Here is a 26,533-nt window from a genome sequence, read left to right as displayed (position 1 = left end):
CTCCACTGTGGAATGAGATTTGGCAGTTCCTCAAAAAATTAAAAACAGAACCAACACATGATCCAACAGTTTCACTTCTGGAACTGAAGGAATGTTAAACAAACAAAAAATGGACCCAAAATGGAGTCACTTGTGCTAAGCCCATGTCAGTAAACCAAGACTTAAAATCTAACCTAATTGCTGTTTCAGCCCCTCCCAGGAAAGTAATGGTAACTGGTTAGTCTAATGAGGTAACCTTGTCCGCACTAGAGGTAATCTGCCTGAAAGACTCCTTACATCTTCCAGAGAAAGATAAGATAATCCAATTTTTCCCGTCCTTGCCCCCATTTCTCTATAAAAGCCTTCCATCTGGGGGAACCTAGCTGGCTCAGTCGGTACAGCAAACAACTCTTGATTTCAAGCCCCATTTCGGGCATAGAGATTACTTAAAAAAAAATTTTTTTTTTGAGTAGTTTTATTTTTTTGTTATGTTTTTAAAGATCTTATTTATTTGACAGAGAGAGATCAGAAGCAGGCAGAGAAGCAGGCAGAGAGAGAGGGGGAAGCAGGCTCCCCGCTGAGCAGAGAGCCTGATGTGGGGCTCGATCCCAGGCCCCTGAGATCATGACCCGAGCCGAAGGCAGAGGCTTAACCCACTGAGCCACCCAGGTGCCCCTTAAAAAAAATTTTTTAAGAAGCCTCCCATTTTGAAGATTGATTGATTGATTGATTGATTGATTTGACAGACAGAGATTACAAGTAGGCAGAGAGGCAGGCAGAGAGAGAGGGGTGGAAGCAGGCTCCCTGCTGAGCAGAGAGCCCGATGTGGGGCTTGATCCCAGGACCCTGGGATCACGACCTGAGCCAAAGGCAGAGACTTTAACCCACTGAGCCACCCTGGTGCCCCGAAGCCTCCCATTTTGTATGCTCTTCGGAGCTCCTTTCCTGTTTGCTGGATGGGATGCTGCCCAGTTCATCAATCATTGAATAAAGTTAATTTAATCTTTAAATTTACTCAGTTGAATTTTTGTCTTTTAACACCCAGAAGAATTGAAAGCAGTGTCTCAAAAAGATATCCGTACACCCGTGCACCGAGCAGCATTATTTATAATAGCTGAAATGTGGAAGCAACCCAAAGGTCCACCAGTGGATGAACGGATAAGCAAAATGCGATGTATACCTACAATGGAATATTCTTCAGTCTCAAAAAAAAAAGAAAAGAAAAGAAATTCTGACACAAGCTGCAACACATGAACCTTGAGAACCTTATACGACATGAAATGGGCTAGTCACAAAGAGATAAATTTGATGTGCTTCCACTTCTATAATCCTTTGTGTAGTCTGGATCTTAGAAAGTACAATGATGGCTGCCAGAGGCTAGGGGGAGGAGGAATGGGGAATTTTTGTTTAATGGGTATAAAGTTCCAGATTTACAAGATGAACAGAGTTCTGGAGATGGATAATTGTGATGGTTGAACAACATTAGAGTGCATTTAGTCATCCTGAATTGCACCCTTAAAATGGTTCAGATGGTAATTTTTTTAAAAAGATTTTTTAGAATGTATTTATTTGACAGAGATCGCAAGTAGGCAGAGAGGCAGGCAGAGAGAGAGAGAGGGAAGCAGGCTCCCTGCTGAGCAGAGAGCCCGATGTGGGACTCGATCCCAGGATCCTGAGATCATGACCTGAGCCAAAGGCAGCGGCTTAACCCACTGAGCCACCCAGGCGCCCTACAACTTAGATCTTTTTTTTTTTTTTAAAGATTTTATTTATTTATTTGACAGAGAGAGATCACAAGCAGATGGAGAGGCAGGCAGAGAAAGAGAGAGAGGGAAGCAGGCTCCCTGCTGAGCAGAGAGCCCGATGCGGGCCTCGATCCCAGGACCCTGAGATCATGACCTGAGCCGAAGGCAGCGGCTTAACCCACTGAGCCACCCAGGCACCCCCTACAACTTAGATCTTAAGTAATATTTCCATGTTTCAGATTTTTATGTTGGCCAAGGCTCAGAGAGGTTAAGGAATTTGTTCAGAGTTACACAGCAGACAAAAAGCAGAGAAAGAACTGAATCCAGCTCAGCCTGATTCCAAGACCTTGTTCCTTTTTGCAGTATCCAACTTCCTCTCTTCCTTACATTCCTTGTGATTTTAGGAACTTCATGTGAGAGACACATTTCCTGTGGGCCTAAGCAATGTGACTTCAAGTGTTGTCTCGAGCAAGATTATTATGACCGAGTTGCCGTTACCTTTAGAAAGAGAAGAAACTCGGTCATAATAATCTTGCTCGAGACAATGGCTCAGTAGGTTGAGCCTCTGCCTTCGGTTCAGGTCATGATCTCAGGGTCCTGGGATCGAGCCCCGCATCGGGCTCTCTGCTCAGCAGGGAGCCTGTTTCCTCCCCCTCTCTCTCTGCCTGCCTCTCTGCCTACTTGTGATCTCTGTCAAATAAATAAAATCTTAAAAAATATATAAAATTTTTAAAAAAAAAGAAAGAGAAGAAACTCTGAGGGTCTGAAGAACTTAAAATGCTACCATTCTTATGGGAAAAGACCGAACCCATTTGATCCTAAAAGATTTTCAAAAAAGCTATTGTTACGCAGAAAATTTAAGTTTAAGAGTTTGACATTCATCCCTGACAATTCCAGAACAGATTATTAAGTAGAGCTCTGCTAGATTGCTGATTAGCATAAACCAGTGGTGTTCTGCTACCTGAGAAGAAAAAGTGACCTGTGACTCCCTTAATTCAAGAACAGTGTAGGGGCGCCTGGGTGGCTCAGTGGGTTAAGCCGCTGCCTTCGGCTCAGGTCATGATCTCAGGGTCCTGGGATCGAGCCCCGAATCGGGCTCTCTGCTCAGCGGGGAGCCTGCTTCCTCCTCTCTCTCTGCCTGCCTCTCTGCCTGCTTGTGCTCTCTCTCTGTCAAATAAATAAATAAAAAATCTTAAAAAAAAAAAAAAAGAACAGTGTAGAGCATCTGTGCAGTGATGTGTCTCTCTACTTTGAAATGCCCATATAAAGAGCCAGAATTTACTAACAAACTATATGTGCTAGACTTGAAACGGTTTCCCTATGATGTAGGTTTAAGAAAATGGTGACATTTAGTCTAGAGCAGTAAGACCTTGGGGAACAAGGTCTTACTTACAAGGCTGAATTTCAGTTCTAGAAGGATAATATGAAAGAGGAATTAGGCTCACAGAACACAACTGTGTGCAACCACACACCCAGAATTAGGAGGAATTGGTGGTATTTACATGGAAAAGCAGAACTCAGCTAAATATTAGGAATTAGGATTTCGTGTGGGCAGAATTATGGTTTGGAAGTTAGAGATAACATCAAACTTCAGTTCTAACACCTTCTTGATGAATGCCCCTGGTCAGATTATACAACTTCTTAGCCTTTTCTGTAAAATGGAAATGGTAATTCCCACTTCTCTGCATTGTTTAGGGTTAAATAACATTCATCAAGTCCTGAACAGAATTTCTAGTGCTGGGGTGAGCATCAGTAATAGTAGCTAATATCATTAGAACTAATTTTCTCATCATTACAGTTATTAAAAACAAAACAGGACACTTTAGGATGGAGTGAGTAGATGGATTTTTTAAAAAGATTTTATTTATTTACTTGACAGAGATCACAAGCAGTCAGAAAGGCAGGCAGAGAGAGAGGGAAGCAGGCTCCCCGCTGAGCAGAGACGTGATGCTGGGCCCCATCCCAGGATGCTGGGATCATGACCTGAGCCTAAGGCAGAGGCTTTAACCCACTGTGGCACCCAGGCGCCCTGAGTAGGTGGATTTTTACCTCTTCCCGATACCCAACCCAAATGTCTCAGGAAGAACCTCCCTCTTCTTTGAGCTCTCAGGGCTCTTTTAGCAAAAGTATTATGATATGGCTCTGCTGAGCTTCTTACATGGCAATTCTCCAGAGCCCTGCACAGTGCCTGGCTCAGCAAAACCGGTCTGTAAATACAGGCCCTTGCATTCTGAGCTGGAGTATAGGTAGACCAGTTGCTTTTCTTCTTCACCTCTGATTAGGAGAATATTTGAATATTCAACATAAGGAAGAAAAAGTCATATTCTGGTAGGTCTCTCTTTTTATTTTTTTTAAGGATTTTATTTATTTATTTGACAGAGATCACAAATAGGCAGAGAGGCAGGCAGAGAGAGAGGAGGAAGCAGGCTCCCCGCTGAGCAGAAAGCCCGATGTGGGGCTCGAACCCAGGACCCGGGATCATGACCTGAGCCGAAGGCAGAGGCTTTAACCCACTGAGCCACCCAGGCGCCCCTAGATCTCTCTTTTTAAAGTTTTTATTTATTTATTTGACAGAGGGAGAGAGAGCACAAGCAGGAGGAGCGGCAGGCAGAGGGAGAGGGAAAAGCAGGCTCCCACTGAGCAAGGAGCCAGATGCAGAGCTTGATCCCATCATCCTGAGATCACACCCTCCTGATCAGAGCTGGAAGCAGATGCTTAACTGACTGAGCCACCTAGTCACCCCTGGTAGTTCTATTTAGTTCCTGGTTATATAGGAAAAAAGAATAAAGGGGGGAGATACACACACACACACACACACACACACACACACACACACACACACACACATCTGATGTGGAGATGAAAGTTAATCACCTCCCCTTTCCATTGGGTAGGAGAACATTTCATTAATTCACTTAATCATTTACTCACAAAATATTACTTGGCAACTGTATGCCAGGGATTGTACTGGGCACCAGGTATAGAGCAGTGAACAACACAAGGCGAAATTTCTGCCCTTAGGGGAGTTTCAAGACCAGCAGACAGATATTAACTAATGACAATAAAGTGGGGTGAATGACGTGAGAGATTGAATTTCCAATATGAACAGAACTGGGGACAGCGATATAGTTGAAATCAGAACCAAACTGTTTGTCTCAAATAATAACAATTATGGTTTTTACCTATTTCTATGTTTTGGGAGGTGGCTGGGTGAAAAGTGCTCGGGGAGGTAAGGGGGTTGCGCACTAGAGCTCTCCCTTGGCACAGCCGATGAAAAAGGTAAGGTTAGGATGCCATGATGACAACTACCAGGGGGACTTGAGCTAGTCTAAAGGGTCAGGCAAGACCTCGAAGGGGAAGTAGGATCTTTAAACAAATTTGAGGCGGAAACTGGGGATTACGTAAATTATTGATTTGATAAAGCTCTGGTTCAAAACCTATTTCGATTAAACATTTTCGAAGATGTTAATTACTGTCCAGAAGTGGATGATTTTTCGGACCAACCACCATGGAGTTCGCTTGTGGAACCACAAGTTCAAATTCTCTACCAACTACAAACTACATTCGCGGCGGCGCTTGCAGTTAAAAAAACTAAAACTCCCCGAAACCCTCGCAAACTCCGCGCGGCGGCGGCGTAGGACGCGCGCAGCACTTCGGGTCTTGTAGTCTGGGACGGACTCCGAGTCCCACACTGCTGTGCGGAGGGTCGTCGAGCCTGCGCGGTGCGGGAGGCGGGCAGCGCCGAGTGCGAGGCTCTTTTGTTCGGCAGAGGGGAGGGCCGTTGGCCGGGGCCTGCGGTACGCCGCTTCAGTGAGGGGCTTGACTGCGGCCACCGGCTTGTTGCTTTTCTGGGCGCCACTCCCCCGGCTGACCAAACGCGACGCGCCATTAGCGCGGCACCGATTCCTCTCGGGCGTTTGGGCGCTGCTCTGAGGTAAAGAGCCCGCTAGAAGCGGGGAAGCGGGCGGGGGGGTGGAGGGGCGGGCGCTAGAGGCGCGCGGCGGCGGCGGCGGCGGCGGCGGCGGCGGCGGTGGCGGCGGGAGCCCTGGGTGAGGGGCCGCGCTCTTGCGGTGGAGGTTGGGAGAGGGGACCGCGCCCGGCACCCTTCCCGCCCTGAGCTCCGCGCCGGGTGCAGGGGGTCGGGCGCCAGGCGGGAGAAGGATGGAGAGGGCGGGGCGGGCTGCGTACTCTGAGCATGAGATAGAGGCGATTTGGGGTGGGCCGAGCTCTGGCGGGTTGTTCCTCGGGGCCTGGGTAGACCAAGACAATGCTACGTGGGTTGGGTGGGCGGCTGCCGGATTGCGTTGGGGAGGAAACACTCGAGTAAATTGGTAAGGGGACAGGCTGGGGAGCCTTGATGCTTGGACGTGCGTGGCGGAGGGGTGACGACTGTGAGACCCTCGGTTTCGAACGCAACCTGAGAATACGGGTCCGGCCGGCGCTGCCAGAGGCATTTCGCTCGCCGGACCAAGGAGAAGTAACTTCGAGTAAATAGTAGAGGGGACTGGGCAGCCCTAGGTGTGCTACTTGGGGAGGAGACCTGTTGGTTAAACTGGAGATGGGGCTAGGAAAGGGAGGGGCAGTTATGTGCCAGGCTTGGATCTAAAGGGGGAGGAGCTGTTGGGGTAAGTAGGGCGGAGGCCCCGGGAGTGTTTCTGTAGGGAGTGAAAGGGGAAAGGAAAACTGGCCGCCTTTGCTTCCTGGTGGACCCTCACACAGTGGGGAGGCTCTAAGAATAATGTGTGAAGAAAGGACAAAACCAGATTTCTTTCCTCTTCCAGATTTTCTACTATCTTCACTCTTTGATTTCTTCAGGGAGTTAAAAAGTCCCAAGTGCAACGCTTGTTTTGATTCACAGTTCCATAAGTTTTTATCCGGGATCGTCACTGTTCACAAAAGGGCAGTGAAATTGTAGAAGCGTGTGGATGAGTTCATCCTTAAGGAATTAGAGAGGTTGTGAGATGATGTGGGAAATGGGGAGACAAAGAGGAAAAGTTAGTGAGATCGTGAGATTTGTTTCTTAGGCTCTTGTGATTTTTATTTTTTTAACCAGCTTTTCTTTGTTGTTGGAAAATTTTGATGCAAAATGAGCAATACTTCTTCAAAACTTCAGATGAAGGTTTTTCCTGTATGGCCTTATATGCAGATTTGTATTGGTTTAACTTGATTTAGGTGGAGGTTACAAAAAGATTTAATTATACTGGAAACTCTGGCTTGGGGTAATATAGCCTCCTCAGTTGTATTAAGAGTCCTGTCAGCAGTTTGGAAGAGCTCTGAAAAGGTCCAAGGTTTTGGAATGGAAGCACGAATACAATGAGGGAAATGAGTGCTTGTGTTCCTCCCGAACGGACATTTATATTGTAAGTAGTTTGATTGAGAGGGAAACTTGTTGGAACTGGTCACACCTTAATAACGCTCTAGGGCAGGTTCAGGATCCTCATTCTTTTCCAGTTTTCCCTTGGGTGCCATTTTTCTTCGTTGGCCCCTGTAGCCTGAATTGTTTTTTCATTAAAAATGTAAATAGTGGGGGCGCCTGGGTGGCTCAGTGGGTTAAGCCGCTGCCTTCACCTCAGGTCATGATCTCGGGGTCCTGGGATCGAGCCCCGCATCGGGCTCTCTGCTCTCTCGGGGAGCCTGCTTCCTCCTCTCTCTCTGCCTGCCTCTCTGCCTGCTTGTGATCTCTCTGTCAAAAAAAAATTAAAAAAAAAATGTAAATAGTGGATAACCTGGTGCTTCTAGCTTCTTGGTTTAAAGGGACCAAGTAAGAATACCTTAGCCATATGTGTTTGTATTTGCAGGATACTGATACTTTTCTAACCAAACGTCTGAAAAGAAGCAGTCATTAAATAGGGGCACCTGGCTGGCTCAGTCAGAAGAGCATGTGATTCTTCTTCTCTGGGTCCTAAGCTCAAGCCCTATGTTGGTGTAGAGATTACTTACAAATAAACTTAAAAAAACAAAAAGCAACCATTGTATCTTGTGCCCATTTTAGGGACTAGGAAAATGTTTCTTTTTGAGTTCATACCATTTAAAAAGAGAATTGATGCATTTTTGCCATTTTTCTTGTAGTTTCTCCATCATAATCTCAACCTTGTTTATATACTACCTCTGGTGATGTAACAGATTGTGCATTAGTTTTGATAGATTTTCATTTTGTAGGTTATTTCTCAAGAGTTTTTGGAACAAAATACTAATGGCTAGTGTATAGGTTCACATAAGATGGGGGCTGTGTATGCTTGTTCCTCTAAATGTGTGATACATAGTAGGTCATTCAAATTATTGAATGAATGGATATGGCTTTGAGATCTAAGAATTCCATGTGCTAGCAGAATGAGGTGGGTTGTGTTTTTCTTAAGATTTTATTTTTTTGACAGAGAGCAGGAGAGCACACGCGGGATTGGGGGGTGGGGAGGTGGTGGCCAAGGGAGAGGGAGAAGCAGGCTCCCCGATCAGCAGGGAGCCTGACCCGGGGCTCAGAAAGTTAATGTGCACTTAAATAATAAGCTTTCCTATCTTTGATCGGTGACATTGGGCAGACTGTAACTGTTGCCCTTGGCATGCTTGTCATAGCCTCTGTTTTTAATATACTCACCTTGGTGTGTAGATTATGTAAGTGACGATTTTAAATACCTTACTCAAGGTCTAGGAGAGGCCCAGGTTCTGGGTTTCAACAGCAAGCTATAGTTTGAATATTTTGTTTTGAAAGTATCTTGAAGAATCTTTTGCGTTCTTTGCATAAAGTTAAATAGTATTTCCAGATAGTGATGTCTACTGAAAAATTGAATAGCCTTTTAAAGGTTAATTGGAGAAGTTATTCAAATATGGACAAAATTAAGATCATTTCAGTATTTGCATTGAATAACTTGTATTAAATCTTTAGTGCCTTTAGAAGGAGCTGCCTGATTTGTCTGTGAAATTGTGCCTTTCTCTTCAATAATAGCTAACACATTGAGGGCCTAACCGAACTGTGGTATTTGAGAGGTTAGTGTCAATAATCTGGTTTTGTTTTGTTATCTGTGAATGCTTTCGTCTCTGGTTTTAATTCCAGTTTAGTCATAGTTCTAGTCTAACTTTCTTCTTTTTCTTTTTTTTTCTTTTCTTTTTTAAGATTTTATTTATTTATTTGACAAGGAGAAACAGTGAGAGAGGGAACACAAGCAGAGGGAGTGGGAGAGGGAGAAGCAGGCTCCTTACTGAGCAGGGAGCCCGATGTGGGGACTCGATCCTACGACCCTGGGATCATGACCTGAGCCAAAAGCAGACTCCCAACAACTGAGCCACCCAGGCACCCTGTAGAAAGATAACTTTCTTTCTTTTTTTTTTTTTTTTTAATTTATTTGCCAGAGAGAGAGAGGGAGAGAGAGCAAGCACAGGCAGACAGAATGGCAGGCAGAGGCAGAGGGAGAAGCAGGCTCCCTGATGAGTAAGGAGCCCGATGTGGGACTCGATCCCAGGACGCTGGGATCATGACCTGAGCTGAAGGCAGCTGCTTAACCAACTGAGCCACCCAGGCGTCCCGAAAGATAACTTTCTAATCATTTTTATTTCCACTTAAACTAAAAGACTTGCTTCAGGTTTATCACCGTGTCCTACTAATATTTGCACATCCCTGTGGCCCCTCAGCCCAAAACTGTGTGGTTGATTCATCCACTTCAGCATACTGAAAGGGGTAGCTAAGTTTCTGGACACATCTCAGATAAAATTCTAATTTTACTAACACACCAGTATTCTAGTCCTGGTCCTGGAATTCAAGAGCAGGTATTCCTTTAAAAATGAAACTTCTTCCTGGGTATGTGGCACCAATTCTTGTTTTCTACTCAGTAAAGTTTTCCAGCTGGAAAGCATTTGCCTCCCAAACAGCCATAGCTTACAAACAGGCCAACAGCAGTTTAGAAACAGGAGTCAAGAGGACTACAAATGGAGTATATAGCACACATGCCTTCACCTGCCTTTTGATGGCTGGTATATAGTTGCTAATGCTCAGCAAAGGAGTACTTCTTTCTTGTTTTACATTTTGGGCTTGCAGATGAGATTCTGCTTACTGATCATTCCCTAAAACACTGACAGCTTTGGACTTCTATTCCCTGATTTTTGGAGTCTGAGATCCATCCTTACTGTCCATATAAGGAAGGTTCAGCATGTTACACAAGACTGCAACCTGCCTTTAATCAGGTGTCTGAGTAAAAATAGAAAAAAAATGCAGCCACAAGGAAAAGAAAAATAATACTTGACTAGGTTGGGTAGGCTTCATGGCAGAAGTAGTGTTTAAGTTCGGTCTTGAAGGAAGGCTAGGATTTTGACTGTTGGTGTTGGACAGGAACACTACTTAATTATAAAGCCTTGCATGGAGGAAATGTTCAAGGAGATGTTCAGGTTATAGTTTTGACCGGAGTGTAGGTTTTGTGAGGGAGTAGAAGTATGAAATGGTTGGAACCAAAGGATGTTAGATGTTGCACTGAGGAGTTTTTTTTTTTTTTTTTTAAGATTTTATTTATTTATTTGGCAGACAGAGATCACAAGTAGGCAGAAGGCAGGCAGAGAGAGAGGAGAAGCAGGCTCCCTGATGAGCAGAGAGCCCGATGTGGGGCTCGATCCCGGGACACTGAGATCATGACCTGAGCTGAAGGCAGAGGCCTCAACCCACTGAGCCACCCAGGTGCCCCGGAGTTTTTTTGTTTTAAGGAGAAGGGAGGGACCTTGTAGAAAATTTTTTAGCAGTTACCTACCACTTTCCTATTCAGTCTGCTCCACCCAAACTGGTTTACACACCGTCTACCTCAGACTTGCCTCATTGCTTTTGTTCACAACAGTTCCTTGGGCCAAATTACCCTCCTCAGTCCACCTTTTCAAATGCTGTTGGAGCCTGGCTTCAATCCCAACTCTCCAGAACCTTTCCTAATCACCTTAGCCATTTACTCTTTCAAGCCCCTCTAGTGCTTTTGTGACTACTTACTCTTGCTTATGTTTCTTTTGCTAGTTATTATATACTTTTATGGTTTCTCTTATTGAAATAAAGTTCAACTTGCATCGTTTTGTATGTTTTTATCTTTCAGACCTGGCTGTGGGGGCTTTGGGAAATTGTCATAAGCCTTAGTTTTCTCATTTATGAAATGGGTCTAATAGAGTTACTGCGAGGATTGAACGCCTTTATATACATTGTTTTAAGTATTCAATAAGTTTTAGTTTTATTTTTTTTTTTAAAGAATTTATTTATTTATTTGAGAGAAAGTGAGAGAGCGCGAGCTGGGGAGGAAGGGGCAGAGGGAGAAAGCACACTCCCCTCTGAGTGGAGAGCAGATGTGGGACCTGCCCCTAGGACCCCGAGATCACGACCCAAGTCTAAGTCAGGCGCTTAACTGACTGAGCCACCCAGGCATCCCAGATTTTAGTTATTATGTTGTTATTACTTACTAAGGGATTTTTCAAAAGCCTGTGCTGCTTGTATAGCTGTGTATCCTGCTGGCCTCAACAAACAGCTCCGTTTGTCCGGGTGTGAGAGGGTCCCTTCAATATGGAACTCTCAGTGCTTTCGCCAGAGTGAGTTGGTCCCCCTGTATGCCACCCAGGGTTTTAGTAAATGCTTATTGATTTTATTTGGTTTTAAATAGATAGTATTAAATGCTGGAAGAGCCATAGTTATAAACTTTTATGGTCATTAATGCTTAGGTCTTAAACCTGAGATAGAGGCAAAAAAGAGGCAGAAGGAAAATGAGGAATGGAGAAGGGAGCTAGATGAAAGAAGGAGTGATATGGGGAGTGATAATGCACAATAATTATCATGTCCTTACTGGCCATTCCTTCAGTATTGCTGTTTCTCCCTGGTCACATTTCTTTTTTTTTCTTTTTTTTTTTTTTTAAAGATTTTATTCACTTATTTGACAGAGAGAGATCACAAGCAGGCAGAACGGCAGGCAGAGAGAGAGGAGGAAGCAGGCTCCCCGCTGAGCAGAGAGCCCGACGCGGGGCTCGACCCCAGGACCCCGAGATCATGACCCGAGCCGAAGGCAGCGGCTCAACCCACTGAGCCACCCAGGCGCCCCCCTGGTCACATTTCTGTTCCTCAGACAAAGCAAGCTCTTCTCACTTCAGGATTTTGAATTAACTATTCCCTCAACTTGGTGTGTGTTTCTGATTTTTGCCAAGTTGTCTCCTTGTCATTGGGTTCAGTTTAAATGTTACTTAATCTAAAGGTACTTTATTCATAGCATTTATCGCTGATACCTTCTTGCTTATTGTGTGTGCCCTTCTCTGCCAGCACATGCATGCACATATACCCACTCGTGCTCAGCTCGTCCACATTAGATTATACGTTCTAAGAGAGCAGGGATTTTTTTTTTTTTTGTCTCCTGCTCACCCCATTTCTCTAGCACCTTAAACACAATAGGTATCCAATAGATAATTTTTTTAAAGATTTTATTTATTTGACAGACAGAGATCACAAGTAGGCAGAGAGGCAGGCAGAGAGAGGGTGGGGGGGAGCAGGCTCCCTGCTGAGCAGAGAGCCTCATGTGGGACTTGATCCCAGGACCCTGGGATCACGACCTAAGCTGAAGGCAGAGGCTTAACCCACTGAGCCACCCAGGTGCCCCATCCAATAGATAATTGTTAAATGAATACTGTAGGAGGGTGTTCATAGGAAGAATTAATAACCTAAACCTAGTCTGGGGCCTTAGGGAAACTTCTGACCCTGACATTTTAGGTAAGGGAAGCGGTCAAGTGAAAGTATGGGTCAAAGCGCAGGGTAATTACGATTGATAGGTTAAGTGTAGTGTACTTCAGCTCAGATGCTTACAGATACTGATTTGAAGAGATCTGCAATTTTTTTTTAAAGATTTTATTTATTTATTTGGCAAAGAGAGAGGGAACACAAGCAGGGGGAGTGGGAGAGGGAGAAGCAGGCCTCCCGCCGAGCAGGGAGCCCAATGTGGGGAGCCTGATTCGGGGCTGGATCCAGGACGCTGGGATCATGATCCGAGGCGAAGGCAGACCCCCTGAGCCACCCAGGTGCCCCACAGATAAACCATTTTGTTGAAACTTTACATTGTGTTCAGAATTTACCCTTTCTCACCTATCTTATCTTTCTTGATATGAAGTTATGTCCCTTTTGCCAGTTACTACAAGAGCATTGTTACTTTATTTTCCTGTGTGGGCCAGATAAAAGGAAGAGCAGAAGAAATTCCTACACTTCAGATATATGAAGTGTGATTCTTCAGTTTCTGGCAGCTCTTCTCTCTTGGTCATCTAGAAATGAGATCTTGCTTTCTCTGTTTCGTAATTATTGGTTCCTTCATAACAGCCAGACCTGGGTTCTTCTTGAGTGTGTTCTGGAGCTGTTCTCCAGTTTTAAAAAAACTTAGCTGTGAATTTCAGTCATACAGGATAGACGTGCTGTTTTCTTTTTGAGTACTTAATGCGTTGGGTTTCAAAAAGCTATCTTTAAGCTTAAAGCAGTAAATAATTAATGAAATAGGACATATTTGCAAATATATAAATAGATAATTAATACCAGAAGGTCATAAAAGCTCACCTCAGAGGAATCCCATGAGGGTTGTTAGATCTATTTGGAAATTGAGTTATTTAGCAAATATATATAATTGTCTGTAGGCATAAAGTTGTTTTGAGAGGTAGGAACAGGAAAGATACCATCTTGTCCTCATTCTAGCTGCTTCTGATGAAAAGAACTGTGAGGATCCTTCAGGCAGTGCTCTTCCTGTTGAATTGCTAATGCAGAAAAGGTCTAGATTAAGTAATGCTGAATGTGATAATAGAGAAGGTTTTGTTTTCAAGAGCATCAGTTTATTGCTCCAATCTTATTCTCAAGTCTATGAAAAAGTAAAATTGTTCATCTGCCTTTTAGGTGACTCATAAGAATTGATTTATGTCTGAAATGTGTGTCATTTTCGCCTGAGGCATGTAGTTTCTCCCAGTCCTCTTATAGCAATGGCTTTTATTCAAGGATATGCATTAAATCACCTGAGGAGCTTTTAATCATATTATTATTTATTTATTTATTTATTTTTAAAGATTTTATTTATTTTTTTGACAGAGAGAAATCACAAGTAGGCAGAGAGGCAAGCAGAGAGAGAGAGAGGAGGAAGCAGGCTCCCTGCCGAGCAGAGAACCCGACGTGGGGCTCGATCCCAGGACCCTGAGATCATGACCTGAGCCGAAGGCAGAGGCTTAACCCACTGAGCCACCCAGGCGCCCCTATTAATTATTTATTTTTAAGTAAATTGTGTGGCCATTGTGGGGCTCAAACTCATGACCCTAAAGTCAAGAGTCACACAGATCACCTAAGGAGTTTTTGTTTGTTTGTTTGTTTGTTTGTTTTTAAGATTTTATTTATTTGACAGAGAGGAGACAGCGAGAGAGGGAACGCAAGCAGGAGGAGTGGTAAAGGGGAGAAACAGGCTTCTTGCTGGGCGGGGAGCCCGAATCCTGGTCCCAAGCCCCAGTGCAAGGCGCTGGGCTCGATCTTAGGACCCTGGGGTCCTGACCTGAGCGGAAGGCAGACGCTTAACAACTTCACCACGCCATGCGCCCCACACCTAAGGAGGTTTTAAAGATGCAGATACCATGGTCAAAGCAACATTGTTTGTTATAATAAAAAATTTGAGGGGTGCCTGGGTGGCTCAGCGGGTTAAAGCCTCTGCCTCTGGCTCAGGTCATGATCCCAGGGTCCTGGGATCGAGCCCCGCATCGGGCTCTCTGCTCGGCAGGGAGCCTGCTTCCTCCTCTCTCTCTCTCTCTCTCTCTCTCTCTCTCTGCCTGCCTCTCTGCCTACTTGTGATCTCTGTCAAATAAATAAATAAAATCTTTAAAAAAAATTAAAAAAGGGGCGCCTGGGTGGCTCAGTGGGTTAGGCCGCTGCCTTCGGCTCAGGTCATGATCCCAGGTCCTGGGTTCGAGCCCCACATCGGGCTTTCTGCTCAGCAGGGAGCCTGCTTCCTCCTCCCTCTCTGCCTGCCTCTCTGCTTACTTGTGATTTCTCTCTGTCAAATGAATAAATAAAATCTTTAAAAAAAAAAAAATTAAAAAAAAATTGAAACAACCTAAATTTTCCTGCCTAGGTGATGGTTAGTATGATGTGTCCTTAAAACACAGAATACTGTGTAGCTCATTATGAATTGAGATCTGTATGGCACAGTGTCAAAGTGTAAAAAGGCAAGTTGTAGAACTATAATAATCTGTTTGCACTTAATGTATATTTATGTTAGTTCATGTATAGAAGAATGAGAACAGGCTTTGACAGGTTTTGGGCCAAGGAGCTTTTGATTTCCTACATTAGATATTTTTGTAATTGAGTATGAATACATGTATTATATTACAGATACAAAAACAGTGTTTCTTAAAAATAATGCACACCCTACTTTCTGTGTTGCTGGATCTGGATGCCAGTTTTATAAACTCCATGGGTGATTCTGATTCATATATAGATGAAAGAAGGTTCTCTACTCAAGGTCTGCTTTCCTGTGAGTTCTTTCTCAGTAAAGGTGGTCACCTCACCAAACCAACATTCCGAATGCTCCTTAGCGTTTAGCTCAAAGAGCTATTGCTTTGGTTTCAGAGGTTGGTGATAGTTACCTGTTCTGACATCTGGAATTTGATCTTTCAAGCTGGCAAGAAATCAGTAGCAGCTCCTCAAAAACAAAACAAAATGCCTTCTCTTGTATCTGATACTGTATTGCCTTCTGCTTTCAAGTAGCACTGTTCCTCTCTGTTTTCTAGCTTCTAACCTCCTGGTGTAAGGTGTGTAGGGGGGAGAATCGGGACAGTGCTTTATTTCCTCTTGATACAGCTATGAGTTTGTGGCTCTTCAGGTTTATACCATCCCTGGATTCATTGCAACACTCTAGATAAATTTTGGTTTCTTAAAATTGGCATTTTCTTGGTATTCTCTCCAGCCTACTTGGTGTAGGTATTCAACTTCAAAATTTTGGCACCATCTAGCATATGCCAATTTAAGACTCCAAAAACTTGCTGGGGGACTACCAACCAAGGCTTTGTTACTGCTTGCTGATTTAACAATGAAAACCTTTGTATTCCAGTAACCAATTAAGAATCATTGGGTTTTTATTTTTTTATTTTTTAAGATTTTATTTATTTATTTGTCAGAGAGAGAGAGGGAGAGAGAGCGAGCACAGGCAGACAGAATGGCAGGCAGAGGGAGAAGCAGGCTCCCTGATGAGCAAGGAGCCCGATGTGGGACTCGATCCCAGGACGCTGGGATCATGACCTGAGCCGAAGGCAGCTGCTTAACCAACTGAGCCACCCAGGCGTCCCGAATCATTGGTTTTTTAATACCATACCTTACAAGGTCTTTTCTGAAAGAAAATCATTATCAGTCACTTCCTTATTTACTGATGACAAATTGTAGGCAAGATCCATTTAAAGAAATCTCTGTCCTGGGGCACCTGGGTGGCTCAGTTGGTTAGGCGTCTGCCTTCGGCTCTGGCCGTGATCCCAGGGTTGGCGATTGAGCCCCACATCAGGCTTCCTACTCGGCAGAGTCATCTTCTTCCTCTTCTGTACCTCTCCGTGCTCATGCTCACTCGCTCGCTCGCGCTCTCTCTCTCCCTCAGATAAATAATAAAATACTAAGAAAAAGTAATCTCTGTCCTGTCCTTGTACAGGCTGAAGAGAAGCCTCCCTCCCTACTGCAGGAATGTGGCTGGCTGCTAGCTCCGTGTGTGCAGCAGGGCTTTGGGCTCAGCCTTGCTGTATGTCCTTACTGAGGTGCTATGCTCTTTGTTAAGTGTGTGACCTTAGGCGATTTATTTTGTGTAAATGTTCTGTTATCCATGAAGTGTCGGTAATACCTGAGTAGCTTGTTTCATGGGATTGTTTTGAGGATCAAATGAGGTAGCACTCTGTAAATTAAATTTCAGTATAAGTGTATTTTTCTAGGCAGCTTAAAATGTGGCAGACCCAGTAAATTTGTTTGTTTAAGTTGTCTCTAAACCCAATGTGGGTCTTATTACGCTCAGAATCCCAAAATCAAGAAGTCACAGCCTACAGTCTGAGCCAGCCAGGTGTTCCACCCCAGTAAATATTTAGATAAAAGTTACAACAGCTTAGATTAACTCTAGGTTTTTTTGTCTTGCAACATTGGGATAAGCCTTAAGGAGACTGGTCCAAGGACTAAGATTTCTGAGTTAATTCAGAACTGTTCGCCTTTAACGTACACCTCTTGTGATGGTCTGTCATAAATTTTGACCATTTGTTCAATGATTATGGCACTTTTGATGCCATAATTTGATTTCCAGGATGCTTAGGGGGGAGTGGCAAGTTGTGTTGATAAAAGGCCTTTTTCTCTTGTGCTACTATACTGATTTGAGTTACTTTGAGATTTCCTTGCCAAGCAGTTCCAACTGAGAGTCCTCTTTCTGGATGTCCCTGCTAGTGTTTGGAGGCTACCATATTCAGGGAAAGAGGGTTTCTCTTGACATAATTCAATTGGGGGCTGCCTGGGTGACTCAGTTAAGTGTCTGCCTTTGGGTCGGGTCATGAGTGGGGAGTATGCTTCTCTCTCTGCCTCTGCTCCTCCCCTACTCGAGCTCTTGCCTTCCCTCGCTCAAAAAAAAAAAAAAACCAAAATCTTAAAAAAAAAAAAATCCATTTGGAAACATTGGCACGTTGTAATACTTACGGGGGGCCTCTTGCGCTCCTCTGAAGGTGCTAGATTCTGTAGAAAGAGTGGGTTGCATTTATAATCTACTTCACTGATTTTGACAAACACCTTACTCAGGACCCTAGAGAACTACCTATAAATAAGGGAAAAACCCAGGTTGGGAACCTGGCTGAGGCTCTCAGAATGCCTCCATCTGAGATAGATGCTGCGACGGGCCAGCTGAGAAAGCGCAGAAAGAAGGAGTCTGTTTTCTACATTCTTCACTGTGAGTTGCTCTTAAGAAAATGAGTTGAGTGAGTAAAGAAAGGAGGTTTCACTGTAGATTTTCCCCTTTGGGGGGTTTTCTTTACTTAACCTAAAGGATATAGTCTTTGTTCCTTGACTCTTCCTCCTTGGGACCAGGCTAATGATAGAGGGAGAGGAGGCCTGCCGTAGTAGTAGAGACCAACCAGAAGCTGTTCTGACCCTTTTGGTTCCTAGTAGCAGGATTAGATGGGCAGTAACTGCTTTTTGTGAGTAAGACAGATACAGCTACTAATGTAGATAACATAGGGCCTGACTTTTATGAAAATTTGTTATATATGTTTTTAAAGATTTTATTTATTTATTTGACAGACAGAGATCACAAGTAGGCAGAGAGGCAGGCAGAGAGAGAAAGGTGGAAGCAGGCTCCCTGCTGAGCAGAGAGCCCAATGCCGGGCTCGATCCCAGGATCCTGGGATCGTGACCTGAGCTGAAGGCAGAGGGTTTAACCCACTGAATCACCCAGGCGCCCCTTGATTTTTTGTATCTCATTGTGGGCAGCTGTGATCCATCGGTATACAGGTTTTTGGCCAGTTTTTGTAGCTCAGTTTTGTTGTATTGATATCTTATGGCGCCACCTACTGACACAAATTGGTAAACAAATGCATTAAGTCGACCAGCAGTCAGAATTGTGTTTGAAGGACTAAAAATAGATTTATAGGGGACTAGGATTTAAGCACCAGAAGTCACCCAGCCTGGAGATGTGTTTTACAGAAGAATAAACTCAGGTTCTATTACCTGTGATAACTCTCTCTTTTTTTCCTATCATTTTCCAGATTATTGCAGTGTCCCAGTTTAGAGGATTTTGTGGTCATTCTGGCATTCTTATGAGTCTTTCTCCGCCTCATAAATAGAATAAGAAACTAACAAGAAACTTTCAAGTTGAAAGTCATTGGTGGCATTCAGAAAAGACTGCATAAAGAACCTTGAGACTCAGGAGAGGTGTTTTTCTGTTTTGGTTTGTTTGTTTGTTTGTTTGTTTTCTAAAGATTTTATTTGTTTGACAGACCAAGATCACAAGTAGGCAGAGAGGGAGACATGGGGTGGGGGGTGGGGGGAAGCAGGCTCCCTGCTGAACAGAGAGCGTGATGTGGGGCTCCATCCCAGGACCCTGAGGTCATGACCCGAGCCGAACGAAGGCAGAGGCTTAACCTTAACACTGAGCCACCCAGGCGCCCCTCAGGAGAGGTGTTTTAACAATGCAAAGAAATGGGGGGAAGTTAGGCCAGATGTTTAATAAATAGAACAAGCTACTTCACACTGTAAAAGTTGAAGTCCAGCAATATGAAAGTATAGATCAGAGGGTTATATGTGTATAAGTCTGATATGTGTACATTATTTTCAGGAGCCTTGCTTTCAATTAATATTTTGTTTTTTAAAAGTTTTATTCATTTATTTTAGAGAGAGTTCATGGTGGGGGTGGGAGAGGGGAGAGAAGAGCAGAGAGGAGACTCCCTGCTGACTGAAGATCATGACCAGTTGAAAACCCAGGCACCCCCAGTTTAACTAATATTTTAGATACCATGCTCTGTAGTAAAAGGGGTATTGGGAACATAATAGCTTAAAAAGAATAGGGATTCCTGGGTGGCTCAGTTGGTTAAGCATCTGTCTTCAGCTCAGGTCAGAATCTGAAGGTCCTGGGATCGAGTCCTGCATGCCTGCCACTCCCCCTGCTTGTTCTGTTTCTCTTTCACAAATAAATGAAATCTTAAAAGAAAAAAAAAACTTAGAATAGTATAAAAAGTGTGTGGGGTTTTTTTGGTTTTTGTTTTGTTTTGTTTTTTAGTTTTTATTTATTTATTTGACAGAGAGAGACATAGCGAGAGAGCACAAGCAGGGGGAGTGGAGAGGGAGAAACAGGCTCCGCTGAGCAGAGAGCCTGATGTAGGGCTTGATTCCAATCCCAGGACCCTGGGATCATGACCTGAGCAGATGCTTCACGACTGAGCCACCCAGGCGCCCCTAGGTATAAAAGTTTTAAGTGGATATGCAAGAATAAAGAAGTTTTGCTATGAGATTGGTTGGGGCTGTTTACGCACGAACTTTCTAGCTGACTAGATGAGGACACTATTTTATACTGAAGCTGAATAGGCAGAACACTTATATAAGCAGCATATGCTATTAAAGTCAGTAATGTCCCTTGATTTCTAACCATCCAAATACTCACCTAGCCAAGAAAAGTGTGCCCTAACGCCCTTTTTATCTTACCACTTTAGCAGCGTCACCCTTTAGACCAGAAAGCTGGCGGGCACTATGGGGAAGAAACAAAACAAGAAGAAAGTGGAGGAGGTGCTAGAAGAGGAGGAAGAGGAATATGTGGTGGAAAAAGTTCTTGATCGTCGAGTGGTAAAGGGCAAAGTGGAGTACCTCCTAAAGTGGAAGGGGTTCTCAGAGTAAGTTTCATTAACCTGGGTAAATCCATTCATTCATTCATTTACTTATTTTAAAGGGTATTTTTATTTATTTGATAGAGATAGCCAGAGAGGGACTAAAAGCAGGGGGAGTGGGAGAGGGAGAAGCAGGCTTCCCACTGAGCAGGGAGCCCAATGTGGGGCTTGAACCCAGGACCCTAGGATCATGACCTGAGTTGAAGATAGATGCTTAACGACTGAGCCACATAGGCGCCCCTAAATCCATTCATTTAGTCACTGACTATTTCTCAGGAGTCTAGTAATGTGCGAGGCCTAGAGTACTCTGATGGGTAATGTGACCCAGGCCTGGCCTTCATGGCTTACAGTCTAATTAGGAAAACCATCTACATGTACAAAATGCTATAATGCAAGACAGTGATTTCTGAGAAGCAGTTTTATGTACAGGCTTTAGACCAATTCAACTATGCAAACAGTAACTTCCCTTTGAAGAAGACAAATTTCTAAGCTTTCAATTTGTATTAAAAAGTCCCTGCCCCACTCCACCCCCCAAGAAATTTCAGCGTTGCCAAGTTCTTGGTCTTGGGCAAAATCTGGTTACTCATTATCATTAACCCCTCTTTTCCAAGGATACCAGCTCTCATCATCCTGTGCATCTCCTTAGTGTGAGTGTGCTAACTTTGAGTGGAAAGTGTGACTCACTGTGCCCTCTGGTTTCAGTGAGGATAACACGTGGGAGCCAGAAGAGAACTTGGATTGCCCTGATCTCATTGCCGAGTTTCTGCAGTCACAGAAAACAGCACATGAGACAGATAAATCAGAGGGAGGCAAACGCAAAGCTGACTCTGATTCTGAAGATAAGGGAGAAGAGAGCAAACCAAAGAAGAAGAAAGAAGAGGTAAGGGGAGAAGAATTTTTACTAGCCAGAATTTCTACTGCTCGCAAGCTGAAAGCCCTTTTAATTTTAATTTTAATTAATTAATTTATTTTTTAAAAGATTTTATTTATTTGTCAGAGAGAGAGGGAGAGAGAGCGAGCACAGGCAGACAGAATGGCAGGCAGAGGCAGAGGGAGAAGCAGGCTCCCCGCTGAGCAAGGGGCCCGATGTGGGACTCGATCCCAGGATGCTGGGGATCATGACCTGAGCTGAAGGCAGCTGTTTAACCAACTGAGCCACCCAGGCGTCCCCCCTTCTAATTTTTAAATGTAAGCACTTTCATTCAGCTGCTTTTTGGACCTCAGCAGCCATATCTCATTCCTTCTGAATCTTAGGCTAATGCTTACAAACTGTTGGGGGTTCATTCTGGTAAATAATATGTATTTACTTTATTTGAGGTTCAAGAATAATAAGTACAACTAAATTCATTCTTGTAGATAGATAGTTTTTAGTGTTGTAATCATTATAGGTGTGAGATTGCTATGTTCATCTATTCATTACCTTAAAGTAAGTTATCTTCTGAGGGTGAAGAAATAGTTGTGAAAATTTATTTTGCTTGAGATATATGTCCCTTTTTACATATGGGGAACCTCAGGACCTTGATGGAAGAATCCCTCAGAAGGCTGCAAAAGGGCCTGTGACTTGGAGCCAAGGTATTGGTGAAATACTGACAAGAGTGTGATTATATTAATCTGAGAAGCAGGAGTGACTTCAGTCTGGACAACAGTGCCATATAATTAAAGTTGTTCCATCCATTTGGTTTTTACAGTCAGAAAAGCCACGAGGCTTTGCCCGGGGTTTGGAGCCAGAGCGGATTATTGGAGCTACAGACTCCAGTGGAGAACTCATGTTCCTGATGAAATGGTGAGTCTGCCAGTGGCTCTGTGTGGTGGTTTTTTCTTCTCCCCATCTGTTCCATGCCAGAAGAAAAGAGCTGGACCTTCGAAATTCCAGTCGCCCAAGTGTGAAATCTTTAAGATGGCATAGTCCTTCGATAGTGACCCTCGGCCTGACCGCCAACCTGGACTCATGAGTTACAGGTAGGGGCCCTTAGGATTCTCAGATCTTTGCCCGGTTTTTTTAGGAGGTGGGAGAAAAGCCAAAATGGAGAAGGTATGGGGAAGGATCACATTTCACTTATGTAAACGAAGGGGGGGAAATGAAATGTGATTGAACCACCCTCCCCTTGTACTACCTCCTTAATAAAGATCGGGCTGGCCCCAGGTTCAGAAGTTCTGTTAACTTCTCAGGGTTAGTTGAGAATTTCTGTAGGTCTTTGTCCTTAATTGTTACATCCTTTCCACTTAGTGCAGATTCTGTAATTCCAGGATCAGCCAGTAGGGGTCAGCAAGTCCCCTTTACTGAGCATAGAGCAAGGCTGCCCCCCCCCCCCCAGAAGTGTATCAGTGATAGTAAAACTCCGCGAAACAGATTAATGAAAACAGTTGTGTTGGAATTACAAGAACTGTGACCCCAGATTCTCTAAAATCTCCCTATTCTTGTCCAAAGGAAGGCTTTCTTTCCCTTTTCTTGCTTGTTGAGAAATAACTTGTGCCCCATCCCTGTCCTACATCGTTTCCACACCCCCCACCCCGCCCATGTGGGTCTCAATCATTGCCCTTAAAATATAAATTAGGAGCGAATGATTCTAAACTTTTGCCAGTTACTGAGGATTTTGTCCTTTTGTCAGTCTAGAACCTTCTCTGAAACTCCTGTCTGTACTAATTCCCCTGGTTTAGAAGGTGGCCAGAGAGGCCTAACTTTGACACTACTAAAAGGCTATGTCACAGTTAGGTGAAACCTTGTTTTCTTATTTTGCATTCCCTAGATGTTCACTGAATCAGATCTTTTAGCTGATTTATTGCTAGCCTATAGGAGAAAAGTTCATTTTTAAGGTGTGCATTTGGGGTAAAAGGATTGATAATAGGAGTTATAGTCCAACTAGAATATATTTTCTCTGTCTGCATGTGACCAGTCTGAGTTACGGTACTGTTTCTATCTTGTCTAAGATTACATTCCTTTTGGTTGAATTACCGCTATTTGTAAAGATTTTACCTGAATGTAACTCTACAGGTTAAGATAAAAAGATTGGATATTGATTATAAAACCGAGTTCATTTTAAGGTGATTTTCCTGGAGAGTTGAGATACTTGTCTATTTCCAAAATACCAAATACTTCTTTGCTGTGAAATGACTGAACTTCCCTCAGAAAGTGTTGTTTTCATGCAGCCTGCTTCAGGCTCCCAACGATTACACTCCTTTTTCCTCCCACTCTCTTCAGTCCGTTGTTCAAAAACATACCTTACCAGCTTAGTCAACTCTGGTACCTTGGGCTCTCTGGCTTTGGTTTATCTGTTGCTGGGTGCTAGAAGTTTGGGGTGGTACCTCATCAGAGAGCCCATGATAGAACTGCTAACTGCCCTAATGCCGCTGCTCCCATCCAGGAGATTCCCAGTGTCCTTATTCCTAAGTCCTTTGTAATATGTATGTGATTTTCAAATTTTGAAACCATTTTAAAGTCCAGAAAAATAGAGAATTATGTAACAGTCCCTTATTTTCTACTTCCCAGTGTTGAAGCACCATTTCAAAGCACCTGGGAGTTGTGGAATGTCTGTGTGAGCTTGGCATTTGGTAACGTTAAACAGTGTAATTACGAGTCAGTGAGAACGTGTCCACCTGCATTGGCTAGAGCCAGTGGTATTAAATCTTACTGCCCAATCTGGCATTAAATTCTATATATAAAGCCGAGATACGGCTTTTGGAAGAGTGTGGAAGCCTCTCTTCTGCCCTTGAAGAATCTGAGAGTCATGTTTTTTTCCTGGCCTTGCCTGGAGGTTCAGATGTGATAGATTGAGTTAAGTGACTTAGCTTTTAAAAGATACCCAGAGAGGATTTTCAACAGAAGATCTTTGCGGATGTCACTTGACTAAATGCTGCTTGGGCCATGTTATCAATCACTCTTCCCTAGGCTACTCTTTTGGAATTAATACTCTTAAAGCCCTATTCCTTGTGTCATCCAAGTTAGGAGACCACTAGCACCTGGTCTCAGGGTCTCTCTGCTTTGTTCTGCAGGAAAAATTCTGATGAGGCTGACCTAGTCCCTGCCAAGGAAGCCAATGTCAAGTGCCCACAGGTGGTCATATCCTTCTATGAGGAAAGGCTGACGTGGCATTCTTACCCCTCGGAGGATGATGACAAAAAAGATGACAAGAATTAACTCTCCTGAGTACCTGCCCCTGTCACATCTGACTGTGGGTTTCAAGTGGGGAGGGAAGGAGTTCTACTTGACACCATAGAGGTGGCTTGAGAAGATGTCCTTTGAAGAGCCAGTATCGTTTTCTGTGCCCTACAGCAGCCCAAGTGCTTTAAAGCCTTTCCATGCTGTGTAGTTTGCACATCCATCCCAGTGGAGGGGAGGGAAGAGAAGTGTTGCAAGGCAGCCCATTCTGTACTTTGCTGAGAAAGGCAAAGGGCCTTCCATGAAGGACAGAACTTGCAGAATGGGTGTGTGGGAGAGCAAAAGATACTGTAGATCTTCAAAGCGCATCTCCACAACCCACAGCCTTCTTCCCAATAGTGTTAACTCTGCATTTTTACAGCGTAGCATGTGTGTAGTTTTTTGGCTATTACTGGTGTATCTTTTTGGGGTGGGAGGGTTGGGGGTGGGAAGGAACAGAGATGGGTAGGATCATTTTTGTTAAAATTTGGGCCTGATTGGGGAAATGGTAAAACAATGGAAAGAACAAACTTGTGGTGATTCGGTTCTGTGTCCAGAATATTTTATCTTTTCAAAAAAATGTCATTGGCAACCTAAATGAGGACTGTGAGAGACTGTTTAAAAGCTGTGAATGCCTGAAATTTATAAGCCAAGGTGTTCCCTGCCTGAGCTTAATGCTGTTCCCGACAGAGGACTAAGCCAGTTAATAAGTTACCAAAGCTGCCATTTTGGGGATGGAAACTGGCTGAAGAGGGAGTTTAATTGGAGTGTATTCACAGGCAGATTGTTCTGTCTTAGAGGTGCTAATTCTCGAAATTGATAAGAAGACTCTTTTCCAGTTATGAGGTTTTAGACATCAGCTTGTCCATCCACACCACTGGCTGTGAGGTGTTTGGGGAGGGGAAGAGGGTGGTGTAGAAGGTGGGAGAGTAGAGAAAGACAAGGGCCCCTGCTCTTAGGGTGGAAAACTCTTGGAGCCTGTTATTTGAACTTTGAACTCTGAAATCATTGGTGGCAGAGTTCGGTCACTGACAGCACAAGTTCACTGAATCACTTCCAAGAGTGGAATGATTTCAAAAGCCCTGGTCTCAGGAGAAGATTAAACTTTCATACTAGGGCAGTGGTTCACTTTAAAACACAAAACAAAAAATTTTTTTAATCCTAAGAATTAACTAATACCCAAAATGCTGTCTGGAATCATGAGATCATCAGTTCTTGACATCGTCTAGACCTGCATTCTAGAACTCCGTTGCAGAATCTTTTTAGGCATGTGTTAGGTTTCCGTGGAAACTTTGTTTAAATGTAAACTTCATACCACATTGTCGGTTTTTGTCTTAATAAAACTATAGATTTATAATCTTTGATTTCTGTCTTGATTAAGTATTACCAAAAACTCTCCCTGCCTTTCACTACTTTATAGGTTCAGCCTATAAGGAAACAACTTCCACAGTTGGGTGGTTTAATTTCTTGAACACTGTAGGCTTGAGAATCTAATGTCTGGCCTGAAACTTTGAGTGGTCTCATCATTATTTAGTGAACATTTATCAAACATTTATAGTTACTCCAGAGATCGTAAAGTTTGTCACATCATTCTGTCTTCATATTGCGCAGTTTGTTTGTTTGGCACTCCGGCCCGCTTGCACTTCCAGACCGCGATATGTTCGGAAACAGGGTTTGAAGTAGGTTAGTTCTTGGCTCGCGCATTTTGTAGATTGTGTCACCTTGGCTAAATAGTCAACTCTGAGATTTTCAGGAATTGGCCTCGTGTTTAATCACTGAATTAACATGTTACCCACTTTATTAACGTCATTTTCTGCCTATAATTCTAGAGCAAAAATGGAACTAAGTTCTTGTTATTTATTAAAAGGAAAAATGGGATTTCCAGAGGTCAGATCAGCTCTACTTACTAGCACAAAGCATTTGTTTCAAATAAATAAACCGATGCATAAATTTTTTTTCAAAAAGCCTCCTTGGGGCATCTGGCTGGCTCAGTCAGTAGAACATACAGTTCTTTTTTTTTTTTTTTAAGATTTTATTTATTTATTTGACAGAGATCACAAGCAGGCAGAGAGGCAGGCAGAGAGAGAGGAGGAAGCAGGCTCCCTGCCGAGCAGAGAGCCCGACGCGGGGCCCGATCCCAGGACCCCGAGATCATGACCCGAGCCGAAGGCAGTGGCTTAACCCACTGAGCCACCCAGGCGCCCCGAACATACAGTTCTTGATCTCGGGATTGTGAGTTTGACCCCCACATTGGGTGTGATTACCTAAAAACAAAAATCTTTAAAAAAAAAAAAAAAAAGCGTCCAAGAAGTTTGGGGAGATGAGGTAAAGTGGAGCCAGGGAGGAGGCCCTT

General features: G+C 43.7%; 1 protein-coding gene across 2 annotated transcripts; it reads left to right on the top strand.

Moving 5' to 3' along the window:
* The first annotated feature begins 5,441 nt into the window (after positions 1–5,441).
* On the top strand, positions 5,442–25,537 carry CBX1 (chromobox 1). Of its 2 annotated transcripts, XM_047707806.1 has the most exons (6): positions 5,442–5,658; positions 18,435–18,600; positions 19,875–20,051; positions 20,748–20,925; positions 21,734–21,828; positions 24,036–25,537. In XM_047707806.1, the coding sequence occupies exons 3-6, from the start codon at positions 19,912–19,914 to the stop codon at positions 24,178–24,180; spliced, it is 558 nt and encodes a 185-aa protein (XP_047563762.1). In that variant the 5' UTR covers positions 5,442–5,658; positions 18,435–18,600; positions 19,875–19,911; the 3' UTR covers positions 24,181–25,537. The 2 variants fall into 2 exon arrangements, with proteins under 2 accessions (XP_047563762.1, XP_047563761.1); XM_047707805.1 differs by lacking the exon at positions 18,435–18,600.
* The last annotated feature ends 996 nt before the right edge of the window (positions 25,538–26,533 follow it).

The sequence above is a fragment of the Lutra lutra genome, chromosome 16 (genome assembly GCF_902655055.1).
Source record: "Lutra lutra chromosome 16, mLutLut1.2, whole genome shotgun sequence".
NCBI classification, from domain to species: domain Eukaryota; kingdom Metazoa; phylum Chordata; class Mammalia; order Carnivora; family Mustelidae; genus Lutra; species Lutra lutra.
This window is presented reverse-complemented; position numbering and strand designations above follow the sequence as displayed.

Bases quoted from the DNA above. Each gene is read 5' to 3' on its own strand.
- CBX1 (XM_047707805.1), top strand. From the start codon at position 19,912: ATGGGGAAGAAACAAAACAAGAAGAAAGTGGAGGAGGTGCTAGAAGAG. The intron at 20,052-20,747 runs GTAAGTTTCATT...CTCTGGTTTCAG, and splicing joins AAGTGGAAGGGGTTCTCAGA to TGAGGATAACACGTGGGAGC. The intron at 21,829-24,035 runs GTGAGTCTGCCA...TTTGTTCTGCAG, and splicing joins CTCATGTTCCTGATGAAATG to GAAAAATTCTGATGAGGCTG.